At 39.7% G+C, this 20,617-nt stretch overlaps 3 protein-coding genes across 3 annotated transcripts in view; 1 reads left to right on the forward strand and 2 right to left on the reverse strand.

The window, feature by feature from the left end:
* Window positions 1-393: 393 nt before the first annotated feature.
* LOC136433657 (dynein light chain Tctex-type 1) lies at window positions 394-4,091 on the reverse strand. The gene is made up of 5 exons (XM_066426077.1): window positions 3,943-4,091; window positions 3,049-3,090; window positions 2,583-2,706; window positions 2,112-2,189; window positions 394-1,784 (listed from the first exon to the last, which is right to left on the reverse strand). Exons 1-5 carry the CDS (start codon window positions 3,967-3,969, stop codon window positions 1,714-1,716), a joined length of 342 nt encoding a protein of 113 aa, XP_066282174.1. The 5' UTR covers window positions 3,970-4,091; the 3' UTR covers window positions 394-1,713.
* Window positions 4,092-4,401: 310 nt separating this feature from the next.
* LOC136433575 (synaptotagmin-like protein 4) overlaps window positions 4,402-20,617 on the forward strand; it is a 101,945-nt gene continuing 85,729 nt past the window's right edge. The window contains exons 1-2 of the mRNA XM_066425935.1: window positions 4,402-4,529; window positions 5,719-5,891. The gene's annotated coding sequence lies outside the window, so the exon portion shown is untranslated. The remainder of the gene's footprint in view (window positions 4,530-5,718; window positions 5,892-20,617) is intronic.
* On the reverse strand, window positions 6,516-8,373 carry LOC136433643 (microfibril-associated glycoprotein 4-like). Its single transcript, XM_066426051.1, has one exon. The coding sequence runs from the start codon at window positions 8,075-8,077 to the stop codon at window positions 6,941-6,943; it is 1,137 nt and encodes a 378-aa protein (XP_066282148.1). The 5' UTR covers window positions 8,078-8,373; the 3' UTR covers window positions 6,516-6,940.

A 20,617-nucleotide genomic window follows, 5' to 3' on the forward strand; every position in this document is an offset into this window, starting at 1 on the left:
TGAGCCAGACAGGAAGTTCCAGTCTGTAATTTTGGACAGAAAGGATATACATGTACTAGTACTTTGAAGCTGTCTGCATGGGCTGTGAAAGGTTGGAGTTTACGACTGTAGCTTCCACGGACATGTCTCTGGGCAGGCTTCAAATGTTGGTCTACTTGACTGTTGGTTGATGTTGTTTGTTCACTATTTTGTACATTGCTGTGACGCGTGTGAGGCAGACACTTCTCTTGGGTGAGGGGGTGACCATTACAGATCGCATTTGTAAACCAAGTCTCACAGTGTAACAGAAAGAGCACAACAGAAACAAAAGAACCATTCACTATATTACGGTGACAGCTCCTGTGTGTGTGGCTGGTAAGAATTGATATAAAATAAAGGCCGTGAGGTTGCACAGATTTTTTGGAACCATTTTATTCACACTATGCTATATGTACAGTAACAAAGAGCAAACAAGATAGAAATGCTATGAAAGGAACAACACACTTGAAAATTCAGCCCAAACGTTTGTTTCCCGTGATAGCAAAGAAACCCTGTGCAACAAATGATGTAATGCTGCTTGAATCTGTGCCAAGGTTCTTGTAAATAGTTGCAGATGGTCTAGCCCGTATGTGTAGCTGGGCTGCATTTCTTTCAGTCCAAAATTCATCAATGACTGAGTACTGAACACTGGCACAAAGCATAAACAATGCATATTCAGTAAGAATTTTGTTGTCAAACAAAAACTTGCAGTAAGGTGGACAGGTTGTAGAGTGTCCAATGCATTGACTAATGCTACAGCTGGATCTGGAAAAGCATGTTATGTTCCAACACTGCACACAGAAATTTGGATAGCTATAATGCAATGCAATGCCATCTCAGCTTACATAGCCTGGAATCCAGACCTATTATAGCTCCTGAGTCTCGGGAGCTATAATAGGTCTAGATTCCAGGCTACAGCTTATAGTCAAACATTAATAAAACGCAACTACTTGTCATGTACTGTGGATATAACGTGACAATTGGGATTATATTTCCCAACTAACTTTCCATATGTTTACCAGATGAAAATAAGAACAGCAGTTAAGTCACTGCATATAGAATCGAATGTTAATGTTTGTGCTAATCTAAATGTAACAATGACAAAGGCACTGACATCATTTTGAGACTTGCAAAAGACAGGGTAGTCTTTAATGAAGGCTTGTAGCTTTATGTATGTAATAAGTACATACAAAACATGTTGTTAAAAGAGGTATGTAAAACAAACAATGCAAAAAGGAACTACTGGGATATTAATCTTTCATAATACATAACTCACATGCTAGTAATAGGTGAAGAATATATTCTTTGAATTAGCCATATAAAACAATTTTGTGGACTTGTCTTGACCTCTATTTGTGCACGTAACAATAGTACTACTAGGTAAATAAACACACCACCAGTAGTACTTTAGTATTCAACCAATACAACCGTTAGAAATGGCAGTTTAACATAGTCCATATACTAATGATTGAATAAAAAGCTTTAATGATAGATTGAAATCCACATACAGTCAGGAATGCTAACTATGCCAGTTAAGCACAAAGGTTTAACATAAGTCAAACTTATGACTCTCTGGCTGCAGACAGCTATCTCTGACAAGCATTGAAAGTATAGAATTCTGTACAGATCCCCTAAACTCAGACATTGGTCAATGGTTATGTGTGGAAGCTATAGAATGTTGTAGGATGAGTCAGCTCAGATGGCCAGACCGAAAACACTGACGATACAGTACATGGTCTTGTTTTCCCACCTCACTGTACAGCTACCTGCAAAGACAAAGAAACAAACTTGTTAATATGGTAATGTCACTGAATAGCCTAGCAATACTCTCAGTGCATCATTCATGGAAAGCAATGATCTGTAAGATCTACATGGTAAAATGCAACTCTTTAATGTGTTCATGATTGCAAGAAGTCAAGACTACTTGCTATGTCTTTGTATTTGTTATAACAACATGTATGCAATTGCCACAGGCTATATTTTCAGGTCACCTCCAGTGGTTAAAAAGATAGGCTTGACAGCATGAACAACATTCTTCCTAGCATGAAAACTACTGTACACTCTTTATCTACAAGTTTGTGAAGTTGTCTGACCGTCAGTGGTGTTGTCCCAGAAGCAGGAGCTGGCCGTGTGCAGCCCTGCACCGTTCTTCTGCATAATCACACAGGTCACTGGGGGACAGAACAAGTAATGGTGGGATGTGAAGGGTGGTATTGTCAAGTAACATACGTATGCACATAGGACCATACCAATTACATCTTTAAATCAAAGTATACATATACATGAACACGGTAAAGGGAGTGAAAAAAGAAACTATACATAAGCAGACAAAAAGGAGCACAAGAATCTATAAGCATTAAATCAAATATGTAAAACCTTAGATTAAATCTAATTAAAAGCAGTAAATTTGTTGTATTGTGACATCATTATCACGACAAGAATGTGTTGACTTTGCCCTGAAGAAGACAGCAGACAGGCTGCCAAAACGTCTTTAGAGAAGAAAAAATATGATTGTGTACCTAAGAAAACTATGTTGAATTGACAAAACTATCTACACAGCTTACCTATGTACTTGAATGGTTTGTTGAGCTTAGTAAGCTGATTCAGACACTGTTCCACCACATTGGATGTCCACTGGTTCACCTTGTTGTGCTGGTAGGCATTACCACCGATGGCACCTTCAACAGACTGGAGAAAAAAACATTCACAGACTAATCAGCAGAAGTAACAACCAACGGTTGGCTCCTTCTCAACAAGTTTGCAGAGACAACATATCACCCAACCTTGTTGAGAAGCTCAATTGAGGTGAAATAAACGATTTGATTTGAGCTAGTAATGCATGGATACAAGCTATTTAGGATACGAATCGTTTAGACTTCTGGCATATGCATGTAAAATAATTATGTGTACCTGTTTATCTATACACTGTATGTAAACTGTAAGTCATAAGTTTTGCCATGATAAGAGATCACTTCCAAAATGAATGGATGTTTCTTAAGCAGAGAGATACATCATTGAATTTATACATACCTCTTTGATGATGTTGCTGACCTCATCCACTACAAAGGCTGTCTGTGGATTCATGAACAAACATGTGTATGAGATTACAACAAAAGCCACAAATCACAACACTAGCACTGTTTATTGGTTATGCTGATGGGAGAAGGTTAAGAAGGGAATGATAAAGAAAGATAAAAGATAGTGGATGCTATCTAAAATGTGTGACTCTTAAGAAATGCAATTTGTTGATTTATTTTGTATGATGTAATGTATAACCTGCGTGTCTAACCTTCAAAATTCATGTAATTAATGCATTGCAATATATAGTATGATGAACAAACCTGCTAAAAGTGACAAACTAGCAGACAGAAAGTACCAGAAAGAAGAGATGTTTTAAGAGGATAACAAATGGTAGGAAAAATTCCCTTATTTCTTAATTAGTTTGGCACACACTGTTGCTATGGCATCTTCAGATTGTTTGTTACAAAAGTAGTTTATATTTCTAAGTGCATTTTTGGGACACTCATACGTACACCAAAACATACACGGGCTCAGGAATTATGCATTCCAGAACGCGGTTTTGAATTACTGTATGTGGAAAGATTGTAGTGACAAGATGCTAATTTTTGCACCAACTGCATAGACGACCCCGCCCGTCTGGCAACCTTATATACAAGTTGGGGATTCAGGTTAGATGAAATACGGTATCTTATGGTAATACTTTAGAGGCAGATGTCATCCAATTACACACATATCTTAGTATAATGTTCACGGGTCAGTGAAATATTTGTGTAACGTCAAAACGACTTTTTCTGTGATTAAAAAACATGGCGTCGGCCAATTACACTCTGACTTGGTTGTCAACGGAATTCTATCGATTTTCGTCAATGTTTCCTCTCAACGACGTGAAAAATAAGACATTACCTCTTCCCCTGTTTGAAAGTCGTCCATGTTAGCTTTGTATTGTCTTCGTATGAGGTCTAAGAGCGCTGCAAAGGTGAAGAAATCAACGAAGATCGACCGGAAATGTTTGGTTTCGTTGGTAAGGAGTGAGGAATGATGGGAAGGAAATCACGTACCCAGGTCACCATTCAGAAACATGAGGACGAGAACGTAAGTAGCGCTCTCTAGCAGATTAGATATAAACTGCAGCCCTGGTCAGATTCAAATTCAGACATTCCTCTGTAATCTCTAAACAGATGAGGAAACGCAAAATCGCAACGTTTGTCAAGCTCCTGGTATTCGTATCAGCGGGTCCTTCTACTCCTCTAGAAAGGCTCGCTACTCCGGCAACCGAAGGTTGAGAAACATTACATTTTTGCCCTTCTACATCTGCTTGGAGATTACTTCCCCTGCTAATCCCTGTGATTGGCCGGAAAGTTTTCCCGGGACGTTTTCATGCAAAACATAGAAATTCTTCCTCTCTGTTCCTCATTTCGGGTCCCACTTGGTCCATTTTTAGCTGCTATTGAAGTCCAGCGGGAACTGCAGAAGGTCGCCTAAATTTGTTGGTCAGTACAATAGCTGAAATATTATTTATTTCCTGATGGCATAAGTTGCTGAAAATAATGAAAGTTTATACATGTGTGTGGTCAACATCTGGTTTCGATTTAGGGGGAGGGGGGCAAAACCTCTTGAAAAAAATTGTAAAGGCATTTGGATATTTGTCAAATTACAGTTGTTCAGGCGTTGTTCAGATGTGATCCTGATGTTTGATTTGTGCAAAGATGGTGAGATCGGTCTTTCGTGCCTCTCTGCAAAACCATGTTTTGCTTGTAATCTATTCTAAACTTGGATGAAAGGTACATCTTAGCTTCACATATTTTAGACTCATATCACTAGAGCTTTATATATGAGTGACATAGTCATTATAGAGACGCTTGGTTCCATCAATTAGGAGCCATTTATTGGGATTCATGCTACAGCCAATAGACAGACACATGTACCCTACTAGCTAGTAACTGTCAAACAGCATGCAAGACAAGGTCACACCCCATCAAGGGTAGAGATTTGATCAAATGTGGAGCCATGACCAAAATGTAATCCCATTCTTGCTATGTATAAAAGGTGTTATGTGTATGTGCAGAAACCATCATAAGTACTAGCCAGGGTGAAACACATTTGGGCTGCCATTCACACAGATTGACATGTAATGTAAAACCTGGTTTTTGAGACTTGGGATTTGTGTTGACATGCACCAATGGTGAATTTTGCAGAGCTCAGGCATGAAAAACTCATCTCTTTGATAACAGATTCTCACAATCTTTGGCACATTTGAACCAATGTACTGTGCCAAATATCAAAATGCCTTTACAATTTCTATCAAGAGGTTCTTGAGAGAATGACTTTTTAGATTGCTTTTTGTTCCTGAAAATGACTTCTGAGATGGGCTTCTTTCATATGTGTAACTTTTAGCTAGAGGGAGTTAAATATATATTCTTGATGTACAAATGTATATTGATAATAGTAATACTACTTTTTGTGTGTTTGTATATACAGAATGGGTATTAGTTAGTGTGTGCGTGTGTGTGTGTTTTTGTGCATGCAATTGTTTTCAATAGCCATCAGAAATATGTCTGATAAGAATTGGATATAGGTACCCTAGACTTTGCAGTCACTATCTATGACCTTCACTTATTACTTGGTATTCCTTGATCAGTTGATGTCTGAAGAGTACTGATATATTCTTTACCTCAATAGCAGCCCATCCTTGGCACATCCCCCCAGGTAACCACTCCACGGATTCTGCCCTGTTTCATTATTACCTGGGATCCCAGTAGCAAGCACATCATTTCAGTCTGGATGCGGTCTCCATGGCGACCATCTCCTCCGTACTGATCCAGACACAGCCCCCTAATGGGCGTGCACGCCAGGTAATCAGTTCTGTCACTAGCTGCATGCCAATGTAGTGTCTTTATGTGGGATGCGGAAATGGAGCTCTTTTGTCATCAAGTTTTTATTTGTTCTATAATCACAAATTGATTAATCATGATTATTCATCATTGTGAATCACAATGATGAATAATCATGATTAATCATAATGGTGGCCTTTCAATTATACTTTTTACAGCAGCATGTGTGCACACTGAACAATTAACAGTTTTTATCATTTTAGATTTTTTAAAATACCATATCCTATCATTATTCATTCTGTACCGCTGTCTAGTACGCCAGTGGTAGAAACTGAATGATAGAATTGATAACTCACGGTACTAAACCATTACTAGTAAAGGTCTTATTAAATGTTTAAATTTGTGTCTGCAATTTACTCTTGTATTCTGTTATCTGTTCTACTTCTAGTAGTAGGCAATGAAAGATTTTTACATGATGGATTCAGTAAATAAGGTCAAGTTGTCCAAGTTGTAGAAATGAAAGAGATGACATCATTTGCTTTACAAACCTTTTCTATCGCTCATTTTCCACATGTTTAGTATGAAATTATTACTTCATCATAATAGTATGGCATTTCTGTTTTAGCTGATATACAAAATACAAAAAAATGTACCAAGCTTTTTATTGATTTGTGACATGAATATACAACAGATAAAAAGTGGAGTTGATTTCACTCGAAGCTGTGCAATCTTCGAGGCTCAAGGAATATTTACAAATTCTTCAACATATTTACAAGGTTCTAATTGTCCCTGGAAATAATTAGATATATTTGTATATTTGTGCATTGGGTCACATTTCACAGTAGTTACATTTCCAACAGCAGCAGCAACAGCATCAAAGTTGAAAGGCTTAAAGAAAGCACCATGCAAATAAGGCAATCATGTTAGGTTAAACCGGGTGTCAAACAAATCTCACAAGCAATGTATTGAACAGCAATGTTCCTCTATGCAACTTGACAATCTTACTCAGTCTGGTATATCAAGTCAATTGTGACAAACACATTATGAAGTCTGTGCATCACATTCTGCTGTCACTTTGTGCCAGCAGGCCTGATTTTCATTGTGACAGTCTTGAGTGAATACCCAGTTCTCCAAGTGTTCCAGTACAGTCCCTCCCCATATGGACAGCTGTACCCACAGTTCCCAGCATAGGGACCAGTCAGAAGTGCCTTGAAACAGGGTCCAAACCACCAGCCGCTGCGATAGTCCTGCGAACAGTCGGGGTTACGGCGTGCTGCCTGCAGGTCAACATTACTCTTGTTGGATGTGGAGAAAGACATGCCATCGTGGTACGTCATGGCATCCCCTGCAGTTCCCCTGTAGCCTGCTATGTGGAGCTGGAAGTGTTTTGCTTCGTTGGACACACGGAAGCTCGCGTACTGCGCCCACCGGACGATGCCCTCCCAGTCTTCCATGTCGATGCGTAGTGTCCATTTTCCGTTCTTTGTCAACTTATGGATGAGCTTAAGTCCCAGCCAATAATTTCCGTCGGGGTCGCCAAACCCCTCCTTGTAGTCGTGCCAGTCCCTGTTGAAGTTCACAGATCCGTTCAGTCTCCTCTGGATCACAATCCAGTCATGGGCGCTGCCCTCGTCACAGTATACCGGGACTGAACGGCCGGCAAAGACCACATCGTACACCATGCACGTTGGGCTGTCCTCAGTGGTACACTCCATACCAGTGTCCTGCTGCCAGGTGTTCAGAGCTTCGCAGAGCTGGCTGTTATTTGCAGCAATCGCTCCGGGTAGCCCTGACTGATATGCCCGTGTTGTCTTGGCAGGGGCAACCTGGGAGATTATCCCTGCTGATCTCATCGTAGATTTCAGGTACTCGTTCTCGTTCTCCACTCTCTTCAGCATCTTCTGCAGCTCTGTCTGGTCGAGCTTCAGGTGGTTGATCTCAGTCCGTGCCTTGTTGTGCTCGTTAACGACGTGTTGAACCTCCACCTGGTCCGAAAGGGTTCGCCGAAGTCCCACCACTTCTTCCTGCAGCGCTGAGTTGATGTCTTCCAAGTGTGTCACCTTCAGCTCCAGGGTTTCTCCTCGTCTCCTGGCCACCTGTTCCCTCTCACTGCTGCTTGGTGTGCAGGTGGTACTGCTGAAACCACAGCCATGGATCTGCAGAACTGACGTGGACAGCAGGAGAAGAGACAGAAGTGCGACAGCCATCGTAGTACTGTGTTTTCACACTCTTCTTCCAACCGGTTATTGCGACACACTGACGTCAATCCGAGGACTGTGTTGATATCGCTATCACTCTGCTGTGTGAATACAACTGTAGTTTAAACCAGGGCGGGGCATTTGGTTTCAGCTCTTTTTGTCTGTAGTGGTATCAGTGTCACTTCTTACCTTTTGTTGCTGTTAAGGTATTGTCTGTTGCTGAGCTTTTGTTGACAACATTCTCAAGTGCCCCATGTTTCAACACCCAACTACCGTGGACGTTACATGGAAGGTTAAGTTTAAAGAAGAGACAGCTAAACTTAAGTGAGTTTACATGGCATTGGTGCTGTGCCATGCACTTCTACAGAAAACATGACTCAATGTTGATATGACGTTTAAGATCTGTTCTAACGTATAGTGTTACTGAATAGCTGGTCTGGACAAAGCTTTAGGGCAGTAAATAAAGCACAGGGGTCAAGCGCTGGCCAAGGAGCTTGCATGTGTCGTACGTGACATTATGCATGTAATGTTATATACAATTAATGACATGTTAGATGGGTTAATGACTACGCTTTGTTTCATCTAGCACATCAAGGCTGCTATGTTTCTTTTATTTTGAAGATTGCGGAAGTTAAGTAGATGGGTCACCCTTCAACCTTTACGAATAAAAGTCTCTGTTTTGCCCTGAGTGGATTGTTTTTGATAAAGCAGAGTTTTATCAGTAATATTGATTTGTTTCATGATATTGTCTATACTTAACTTAATTTATACAAATGTACTAAATAAATGACAATACCCCTGCCTTTCCCCACAGTTTGAAGTGTTCAAAGTAAGCAAACAGCAAAAGGTAGACATAACAAAAGGTAGAGAAAAGCATGTTTATTTTGTGGTTTCTTTGGAATGAATGCTTATTTATCTTAACTGCCACTGCTAACCTCCTCCTGGGAGGTCGATTAGAATGCTGGCACCGCGTCAACTTACTCTGCATTTGTATAGTCTACTTTGAAATGGAAGATACAAGTTTTTGGATGATTGTGACAAATGTTTTATAATTCGCCATATCTTGGTCATATTTTACTATTGAAAAACAAAACAGGATGTATGTTGCATACTGAGATACACAGCATTTTCTATGTGGTACAAGTTTCAATATTATTAAGCTGTGTTTCATAGTTGTAACCTGTAACTATAGGTAAGAACACAAAAATTGTATCCCCATAGCCATCTGCAATTACTCAAAAGGCCCCCGTTCCACTTGATGGTGATTGCTGAGCATCTGTGATTTATGTGAACCTTGATTTTATAATTGGAATATGGTACATGATGTAAAAGTATGATTTAAGAGACAACAAAGCATACAAAATGTAAAAAGGTTCTTCCTTTACTAGTATCTATGTAACTTCATTGAACGACCAATCTAAAGGTTAGGTTGGTCAGCAGTTGCTCAGCGGTCTCTCATGATCAGTGGTCACAGCCTCTAGTGGAAGGGATTGTAGCAAACTGCAGTAGAAAATGTTCTGGATCAATTGCTATTTTCTTGCGATGGATCACCTCAAGGCCCTGGAATGACAGTCCCTCCAGATCCACACAGCAGCTGTGAGATCCACTGTGAGATCAAATCCTTATCCTTGGATGAGGATAGGAATGGGGTATCACTCTAGACATTCCTCTTATTCTTTTTATTTTGTTTGGTCATAATCACTCTCTCACCTGGCACTCATATTCTATTGGCACAAACTTTAAGTATAAGAGAATGCTATTGAAGCTGCATAATACTGTTTCAATTGGCATTGAAGTTTCCCATCAGCAAGCCCCCTTATGTTACAAGTAAATCACTTGATCCAAGATGGACTTCAAGATGGAACGCCTGAGCTGAGAAACCCCTGCTTAATGGAACATGGCTATTGAAACTACTTAATACTATTTCAATTGGCATTTAACTTTCCCATAAGGAAGCCTCCTTATGTAACATGTACATCACTAAGTCTTGATCCAAGTTGGAGTTCAAGATGGAACACCTGAGCTTGGAACATGGCCAGTAAACAAAACTTTAAGTATCAGAGAAATTGCTATAATTGAAACTGCCTAATAGTAGTACATGTGTAATACTGTTCAATTTTCCCATCAGCAAGCCCCCTTAGGTAAGATGTAAATTACTTGACCCGAGATGGAAAACTTGTTTGGTGGATGATTAATGAAGAATGACAGGAGGAATGGACGTTGATGGGTGTGGTGAAAGCTTGTTTGACCGTGTAATAACGGATGATGGATTGCGGAGAGGTTCCAGGTGATTAGGTTGTCATGCATGCAGCTACACCCTCATAACCATTAAACACACATTGATTGATGCTCGTCTCATGCTAGGGTCACATTTCCATACCGGGGCCCGGCCGGGATGTTTGCGGGAACGTATAATAAAAATTCATATCAAGAAATATACACAGATCATGCTTATGCATAACCAGTTTTACGTTTATGTCTTTTGTTGTCTTCTATGTCGAACTTTTCGTTCCGGCAAACTGCCCGGCCGGGCCCCGGCTTGGAAATGTGACCCTAGCATCAGCAGGGGCTTCACTATCAGTGCTGAGCCAATCCACATGTTATTGACGTTACAATATGCCTACTACTATCCAGGTGTATATGTTATCTAATTTGAGAGTATCACATGAATTTTATGATCCGACGGACTGGTTATTTTTCTTGTTTATGAGGTAGAGCCAGTCATCCCACTGTGACATGTAGTTAATTACACTTTATAAGCAATTTTGGATGATTTTTGACATGAAAATAGAGCATCATGGAGTTTTTTGTCACTAACTTTGTCAATCATATCTTGAATTACATTAATTGGAATGTTGTTATGCCACCTGATCCCAAATCTTCTGGATTCTTATTGTGTGTTTGTTGCAGTTTGTGACAGTTTGTTGCAGAAGCAACCTGTGATAACAATCAAGTTTACGTAATCCATCAAGTTAATGATTTGTGGTCCTGTTAAGAGAGAGAGACTTGAGATTTTCCAAACCTACCTCCATTTTTCCTTCAGACGTTTTTTCTACCTTCAGAACCCCTTTGCATTTGGAATTCTGTGACAACTCCTTCCAAGATTAGATGTGACCTGCCCCAATCCCTGTGCATGTGATTGGAATGGCCCCTGGCTATGATTAGAAAGTGATGGAATTTTCGAGGAGCCCTGAGATTTTGCCGTGCTCCGTCACAGAGGCAACATTTGCATATCCTGTGCAGTGGGGAAAAGATGTGATGTACAATCTGATGTGGTGGTTATTGTTTTGACACCTTTGGGGGATGGTGCAGGTATTGTTGGATGCTGCTATCACATGAATAGCCTTATAAGTATAATACTAATAGCCATCTCTATGACCATCCTAGCTCTCACTGCCAAGTTGTTCCCCACCCAGCGAAGATCAATATTCCAGCAGCAGCAAACACTGGGTAGATATGGTAGAAGACTCATCTGTCAATCAAGCATTAATAAAACTCTTCTCCCTGACACTCTTCTGTAGTAAAAGGAAGTGATGAGGTATCAGACCGTGTAATTCGGGGCCAGACCTGGGCCACACCCTGCTGCTTCATCTTCTTTTGCCATTCAAAACACATCTTATATATATATAGCTTGTGGCTTTTCGACTGGACTATGCCGTTGTGTGAGATGTCCTAGATATTTGGCTACTTGATTTTCGTGGCCTATTCGTCTTAAGAATAAGTGGACTTTTATAATTAATAATCTTTTATCCATGGATAGGGTAAGAGTCTTTCTTTTCTGTTGGGTAGATCTTGGGGTACGCTGACATACATACATATATTACTCAGTCTGACTTGGCATTTTGTTATTTCAAGATAAGGGGATTTACACTGTGGGAAACAAAGTTGCAGAAGTCACTGACTCGTCGACTCAAGATTCAATCTGTATTCATTTGGCTCCCTTCCCGAATCGCACCCATCAATGTTCAGTCTCAAAGGGGAGAGGAAACAAGTGTAACAAAAAGCTTGATACAAGTTAATTCTATCTGTATGAAGCAGTATTCGTCTAAGACAATGACAGTTGTTTAGCTGTGTTTTCCTACTTTTCACTTTTGTTACAGGTGTTATCAATTACCCCATTGTCTTTACATTAAGATGTCACCGAAGATAAGGTACCATGATATATAATGATGTACAATGTCTTATTGTCTTTCTGTACCCCTAGATTTTGAGATGATAAGACCTTATTACTCTCAGTGTCAACATGTTTATCCTGGCAGATGTTTTTGTGTGGGGAATTCCGTTATCTCTCTTCATTGTTGGACCGCTCCTCCACACAATGGATGGTTCTCTTTATTACCCTCAATGAGAGCAAAGCAGTGACACAGCTATAATCAAACTGTCTCACATGAGTGCATTATAGCCCCAAATCCCACAGGTCTACCCTGCCTGCATATTAACACAGCTTGTGCGCTTCCCCACCATATGAATTATAAAGTATGTAGACCGGGCAAAGATGCAGCCATTGGGGCATCTCTGATTGATCCATTCGATTACAGGCTGAGACCATCAGAACTCCTATTTGCTTCCTGCTCGCCAAAAAGGTAAGGCACAGATTTTCGTCTTCCTGTCTTCAAACCTCTGTCAGGGCAATTTTTCTTGTTGTGTCGGTGGGTTGATTCTGTCAACAATACCAGGCAGAGAACTCGTCAAGTCTGATCCTTGACAGGTACACGTTTGTAAGCAGTCCTGCGTTCTTGAAGCATCCCATCAGCGAGAGTAATGTGTGTGGATGGTGTGGAATTGTGTTGCGGTTTTGTACCCATTCCTGGTGTGGCTGGATGTATTTTGGCAGACTTGCACAATTTAAGTGGTGCTACATATAGCCGGGGGTAACAGGTGTAAGATAGAGGCATGCCTGCACTGCCTGCTTGATTAAACTGGCATGTGATCTCTGGGGATGCACGTTCATAAAACATCTCTGTGTACACTGAATATATTACCGGTAGTGCACTACAGGGTATCTTCTCTTGTGTAATACTGAACAAATTTTACGTGCAGCAGGTTTTGTAGCACACACGAGTGCTTCGATGAACTAAAACATCAATTACAGGATCTGATGTTTTAGTGGTGTATGACAGGTCTGGGTGGGGTAAAACTAATGGTGATAATTTGCAGAAGCACAGAGAACCGTCATGTTGTGGGATTCACCTGAATTATTCCCTTCAAGATTAATATTTTGGCACTACATCTAGGCTTGGTAGGGCAACCACCTGGCACAGGGAAACACCTCAAGTCACAATCAACATCAAAACAATCCCATCCGTTTTTATTAGTTAACCCCACCTTGTCCTCAGCAACCATTTTTCCTCAGTCCTTTGAGTGGTTGGTGAATCCAGGTTTGGCTGTATCATCAGGAGGGCCCTGAGTAGACATGGTTGTCCATAAGGACTTGTGTGTCTGCTTTGATTGATGTAGAGAGACAACTGTGTTCAATCATAGTTGTGGCCATTCAGTGTATGTTAGCTATGATGACTAACAGGTACACCATATTCTAGGCTTGCAAGCTGTGACTGATTCACAAATTGAACATTGTGGATTTTGCTGTGAGCTATGAACACTAAGATATCCTGTTTCATCACACACTATTCCCAAGTACATTCCCTGGAAAAGGTATTGTGCTGCCTGATATGATTGAGTACATCATACAATACACCTGCGTTCAGGCCTTTTTGTGGAACCTTTATGAGTCCTTTGGTATTTGATGATTCAATAGCATGTAATTGGTTAAGGTAGCAACCATTGCTTGAAATAAGGGGTGTACAAGGCTTTTAGCATTACCAGCCTCTGCTCTCCTACATTTACACGATGTCAACACCTCTTGTAGTTGAAGACAGTGTGGCCATTGATTTCGAACAGAAAGAAGAATTTCACTTCAGTTTCTTATTGGAAAAGGCCCAATAATGGGATGCATCCTGTCCAAGGACCATGACAAATAGTGACTGTAGTGTACAATTTAGATGTGGGCTAGCTGTTCCTATTTCATTTCAAGCTGGGCATAATCTCCATTGATAGTTAGGGAGTCTCCCCAGACTTGATCGATTTAGAGCTGTTCGTTTGACCTTCAGGACACCGAGTAGACGCGAAACCCAGTTTAGTACCTCAAGTTGGCAAGGTCCATTTACACACGAAAGGGGAATGTTTTAAGAAAACTTTGTATGTATGTCAGGAAAAAATTTCTATTTCAAGATAGAAAGGAATTGATTGTTTGTAATATAGATATAAAAGTATAGATAACTCTGCATCTTAGAATGTAAAACTTTTTTTTTACATGAGTCAGACATATATATAGTTCACTGTGAAAAATGGGATTAGAACTTGAATGGCCTCTTGACTGTGAAAGGTCCGTAGACATTTGGTACATAATGAATCCTTGCAGCTGACCTATTTAAACTTCCAAATTGTATTTCATCGGTGCAGTTCATCAACTTCATGTGAATTTCAAGTTCAAGATCAAGAAGGTGACTGAAAGAGAGTGCATCTGCTTAGAATCGTAAAGGCCGGGAGGGAAGGCGGAGAAAATTGGATTCTGGCATTTGCGGGTATCATCCCATCATCTCTAGGCTTGGGCCGAAGGAAACGACCAGAATGAGAGGCTGATTGTGGTTGAACCTTATCCAGGATAAACCTGTTACTGGCCCATTTGAGGTTGTCCAATAATGAGACTATTATTGATCAGGCTGAAGACCTAGGATAGTCTGGGCACCGGGGTGACCCAAGATGCAGACTCTGTTATAGAGAGGTACGTGTCAATTGCCATGAATCAGCAGGTAATCAATATGGGATAAAACTGTCATAAAACCTCTCCATCAGTTCATATGACATGGTCAAAAATCATCATACATTTTGTACTTCGTGATTTTTAGTCAAAATCATTTACAGTATGTACAAAATGTATGGTGAATTGTAGCCGAGCAACAGAGTATCATTTGTGGTAAATACAAAATGTTCTATGTAAGATTTTCCAAACCTAAGTTATCATATAACGTAACTTTATTTGATGTAGACAGTTTCTTGTTGACTAAGATATACAGCACTGCAGTTACAGTAACTGAAGATGAACGTAATTCTCGTGGTTTGAATAGAAATTTAGACGAAGGGGACAATAACTGGATAGCTCTCCTCAGCAAAATGTGCTATTTTTGTTCCCTGCAAAAAACTCCACTCTGATAGTCAGCTTTGTTAGTGGTATCACAACCCAACTGTTTATCTAAGGTCACTCAAACTTGATTCTATTGATGACACCTTTGGGGACCCCAAATTGGATGCAACTTTCAATCTCTCTTCCCTCCAAATTCAGCTCCATTTGTAATAGGGAGTTTAACGAGGTAGCTGCTCATTTTTCAACAGTTGCACCATAATTACCACACATTCTATTGCGTAACAAAGTAGTTTTACAATGGGCTGCTATCGACGCTTTGATTTGTTGAAGGTTGTTATATGAAGATGTGTGCCTTGCCAAGTATTTTGTGGAAATTAGGGGTGGAGGATCTTTCTCTATGGAAACTAGCCAAAATCAATGTAGTCATTGATATTGTCCAGAGAATCACGTTTGTGTGCTGACTGTATTGCTTGCCATAAAGAGAAAAGCTCTCTTCAATGTGATTACAGAGTAGAATTCACAGCTTCCCAAGGTCAGGGTTGAGGTCACATGACTGGAGACTTGATCCTCCAGGTTATCATGCCTCGCTATTATTCTCCTGTCCTACGGGACAGACAGCTGGCGTAAATCCTGCTCTTGTTACATCAGGGATTGTCCTTGGTGATGAAAGGCCCTTCAAGTTTAAGGGCTGATTAGAATTGACTTCCTTCAGTCGATACACCGATCTCCAGTTCGGCAGTTGGTTCTTAAGTGCGTCTGTCGAATCCAATTTTAGTTTTGCCAATACGTATATACTGCCTGCAGCCTTTTATGGGGCCATTTTGCAGCATGACTTTTTAAGAAATATGTGCTGCAATGAAAGTATACTCATTGCTATGCTGGAGTGATACATCTAGAGATATTGGAAATGCTTTGAAATTCAAATTTCCGGTGCCCTATATTGTCATTTGCAGGAAACATTCTGTAGACAAAAGGCAAACAGTTCTTTTTATATTATACCAAAATCTTCATCACTGTTGATATATCTTTTCGGATGCTGTCTGATCATGATTCCTATAAGCCTGCATACCATTTACACTTATCCCTGCAGTGATAAGTTACCCCCCCTGTAACTTATGCACTGAACAGAATCCCCCTATATCCCCTCACTGCAAAATTTACCACTGTACAAGTAAGGGGAATGGTGTCTTGGAACAAATAGGAATCAAGCAGTTGTTCTCCGTAATTTCAGACCAGATTCTTCACCATTAGGGCTGACTGAGGGATGGTGATTTGCAAGCCAGCAGTTGTTGATCTACCCTCTGATCTACTCTCTCTGAGTCCCTCATGATACTTTATTGGCTATATATTATGAACACTCCTTTAGCCCAGGGATTAAGATGTATAGCTCTTTTTGATTATGGGAATAGCGATGAAGGATTAAAGGTTTTAAGAAATGTTTTATTGACTATCCACAGAGTTGTTGCCGATGTTTCTCCTCCAACTTGTTTTTTTTTAAATCTTTTTTTTATTCGAACATGCATAAATAATTAACATACCAACATATTTACATTACACATTTACAACTCCACAAATAAACACAGTTACATATTGTTGCAGGGACCATTCCCACTGGCTTTTTTGCACTAGGGTGTGCTCCCTAGTTACATGTATCTACAGGGGTCATTCCCACTGGCTTTTTTGGCTAGGGTGTGCTCCCTAGCTAGGACTTTTTTGACAGGGGTGTTTCATCCCCCCTGGATTTTCTGTGCTAGGGTTTCTTCCCTAGGACCTTTGTGCAGGGATGTCATCCCTGGGTTTCTGTGCAGGGTTTTCCTTTCCTGTGTTTTGAATATAAGACTTACCAATTGTTTACATTTATTACAAATTTTACAGAAATTTACAAAATTCATTTATATATGAAACATATCTACATGTAAAACATTACACGCTTTACACATTCAAATCATAATAACCGCTATACAGGCACAAAAGAATATAAAATAAAAGCTACATTAACACCATACCAAACAATTACATCATATAGATATGTGAGAACAAGCGTATATAAACAAACAACAGAAACATATACAAATATCCATGCATCAGAACAAATACACAAATACCATAAATCACAACAACAACAAAAACAAGCATCAGGGAAACACACAAAAAAACAAAAAAAACGTTACAAATTTACAAATACACAAAATCAGGCTACAATACTTACTGTTACAACACCGGCCATACAAAACAAAAGATTACAACATTCTCATATAGACAACGCCAGGTTTACAAAAACATCATACACATACAAGAGCACAATTAATAACAACTTGTGTTTCTTACTCCAATATAACAATATACATGCATGTTTGTGTACTATACAGTGCCTGTATGTGTGTTTTGTAAGTCTAGTATAGTCTAGTGAAGTCTAGTCAGTGTACAATGGAATTGTTCCAACTGAACTTGAAACACTGCGGAAACCTCCCTTTCCCTCCTATGGGGAAATAACACTGCACGAAAATAAATGCATTACAGTAGCTGCCAACAGGGATGTATGAAATGATATGTACGGCTGCTCCAGCAGGGTGTCCTAGTCCTGTCATCTGTCAGTAAGCGATGGGAGACTGGCTGTGTCCCAGTCCCACCCAGGCTGACAAGTCCTGGGTGATGAATTGCTTTCCAACATGGGGTAAATTTCACACCAGAGCCCATCTGTCAGCCCCTAATCACATATAACATGCATGCTTTCATATCTCTGTACTACACAGGACTTCCACGGTCATTAATCATGGATAATCATGGTAGGAGTCTGACCCTTTTAACAAGAGGTCTTTGTGAAACTTTATCATGGGAACTTGGACTCACATGTCTGGTGTTGCGCAAGTGTTCCTGCACAATGCACCGAAGAATTGTAATTGATACTAAAGGCAAGAAAATCATTGTGGGTTGAAGAAAGTGATGAACATAGAATTTTAGCATAATTGATATCAGGCTAGGGAAATAATGATGGAGAAAAAAGAAGACTTTTTTGTGAACTTGTTTTTGACCATGGTGCTGAAATACCATCCCTTGGATATGCCATTCTGTTGTGCAGATAATGGATCATGATGAGGGGTGTTTTATCGGGTATTTTATCAGGTATTATACTCATGGTACCTGTAACTGAAGTTCTGACTTAAGATTTGTTTCAGTAAGTATGTATGATACTATAATCTTTGTTTATGATAGTATATGGTGAACATAGCTGGCTTTGTATGCACACACACAGGCCATTTCCCCAACTTATCGTCTTTTTGTCACTCTCAATTTTTAAATCAAAAGACAAAAATGTCAGCAGTCCTCTTTAGAGATACAGATAGTTTGTAAATTGCTTCAGCTTAATGCCTCAAAATGTCCTACAACATAAAAAGAAGATAGGAAAATTACAAAATTGTTAAATCAACTCAAAGATGGGTTACAATTGAATGATAACGGATTAAAAGAATGATTACTTACTTGTTTGAAAAGCATATGCATGTTGCTGTGAGCATAGTCTTTGGCTTGTACAAAATTAATGTCTTTGTGCCTATGTGTATGTGTCTGCATATATACTGTCACATGTTTCGCTACAATATACAATGTACAGTACATGTCCAATATACATGATTGTACACAATGCAGCATTTCTTTGTGCTGCCATTTTTACCTGTGGGTTGAGCCAGAAGCAACATGGGCGCACCTGTGAAGTCTGCCCACTCTAATCACCTTGATTGATCGGTTTCTTCCAGAAAACTTGGTTTGAAATATAAATTCGGATAAATAGTACACAGGTTGCTTCATATACCACACTTTTACCAAAATATAGATTTCTTTATTAGAATGCGTCAGGTATCAGAATGATGGAAAACCTTGATGCAATTGCTTCTGTTGCATCTTTATTGCCTGTTCATGTGTGTGCATGCTGATTGCCAGGCTCCGACCATGAATACAGTCCCGCAGTTTACAGGGATTTCCTGTGATACGAATAAAGTCCATATTATGCCACCCTAGACAAAGGTGTATCATTACCTCTTATGTAGCTAGGATGCTGCCCAAAGTCACAGCGATAGATTATATGGCTTCTCTAAATTTAAGAGCACACTGCACAAGTGCTTTGATTTTATGGGTCTAAGTTTGGGAGGATTGTCAAGAGGCAAGTAAATTAGAATGGGCTTCTTAAGCAGAAACACGTCTTCCCAGACTAGCTGGGATGTGGATCGATACTTTGCCACTTCGAGGTGGAAGTGTTCTCCAGACATGAATATGCATCATCCTTATATTACGTGTGGTGATATCCTAAATACATACCTGTACCTGTACAACACAAACAAATAACTTCTGCATGTATTAAGAGGGAGAGCATGTCACAACCCAGAATCTAAACATGCTGGAGTGCTGATTGGTGAATCATATAAGTTATAAAAGTGCCTTTGAGGTATGTTTGTGTTTGTTTAGGTGCTATTATATAGAGTTGTATGAACTGCAAACTGAAATTTCTTCCTACCTTTAATTGCAGATCTTACATCTATATTGTATTACATGATTGAAATATTTGAAATCATGTATGGGTAAGTTACAGGGTATAGTTAAAAGCTAGCAAAGTAAAAAAGCACAGTTGGCTGACAGTTACAGAGTCAAAGATAGAAGAATGTACAATGTACATGACTTTTTACTGAGGCCCAAGCCGATTGGGCGAGTCACAATACATGTAAAACAGTATTTTTCACCACTGTGACTGATGTATACTACATGTATGAACTAATGGTTTAAGGGCTGAAATTACAGTTAATAGTCATGGGGTAGATTCCCTGTAGTTATTGATAGTGGGTGTTCATTCTAGCTTATGTGTCAGCAAAACCTGGCTCCTTCCTTGTGGTACCCCATGCAATAACAGTTCTGAAGGATTTGATATTGGTTGTTGTGTCTTTTAGATAAACTTTTTACTGAATTACAATTCATAAACATGACTCATGAATTCCAATATCGGATGCTGTTCGTTGCCTCTTATATTGGTTGTTATGTCCTTTGATAAATTATAACTTCAACGCTGTTCTTACAATTTATCAGTCAATATAAACATACATGTACAGTGTAGCTCATATGTTTTTAGGACCAGCACCCTCCCTTGTAGTGGCAGAAATTCCATGGTTTGAGTAATCATCATTTGTAAAAGAAGTTGTTAATCTTTTTTGTATTTCACCTTCAAAGTCTTTCACCAAAACTGTCATCTCATATATTTTGCATAACTGGCAAGCTGTGGGCGGGCGGCCTTATTGCATAACACGCCAGTTCTGCCCCATGGGGTTGTTGAGTACAAGCCACATATCATTTCTAAAAGACTGAATGGATTGAGGCATTGCACACCAGAGCACACTGCTGCTCTTACCAGTAAGTGGTAGGCAGGC

Source organism: Branchiostoma lanceolatum, chromosome 1 (genome assembly GCF_035083965.1).
Source record: "Branchiostoma lanceolatum isolate klBraLanc5 chromosome 1, klBraLanc5.hap2, whole genome shotgun sequence".
Taxonomy (NCBI): domain Eukaryota; kingdom Metazoa; phylum Chordata; class Leptocardii; order Amphioxiformes; family Branchiostomatidae; genus Branchiostoma; species Branchiostoma lanceolatum.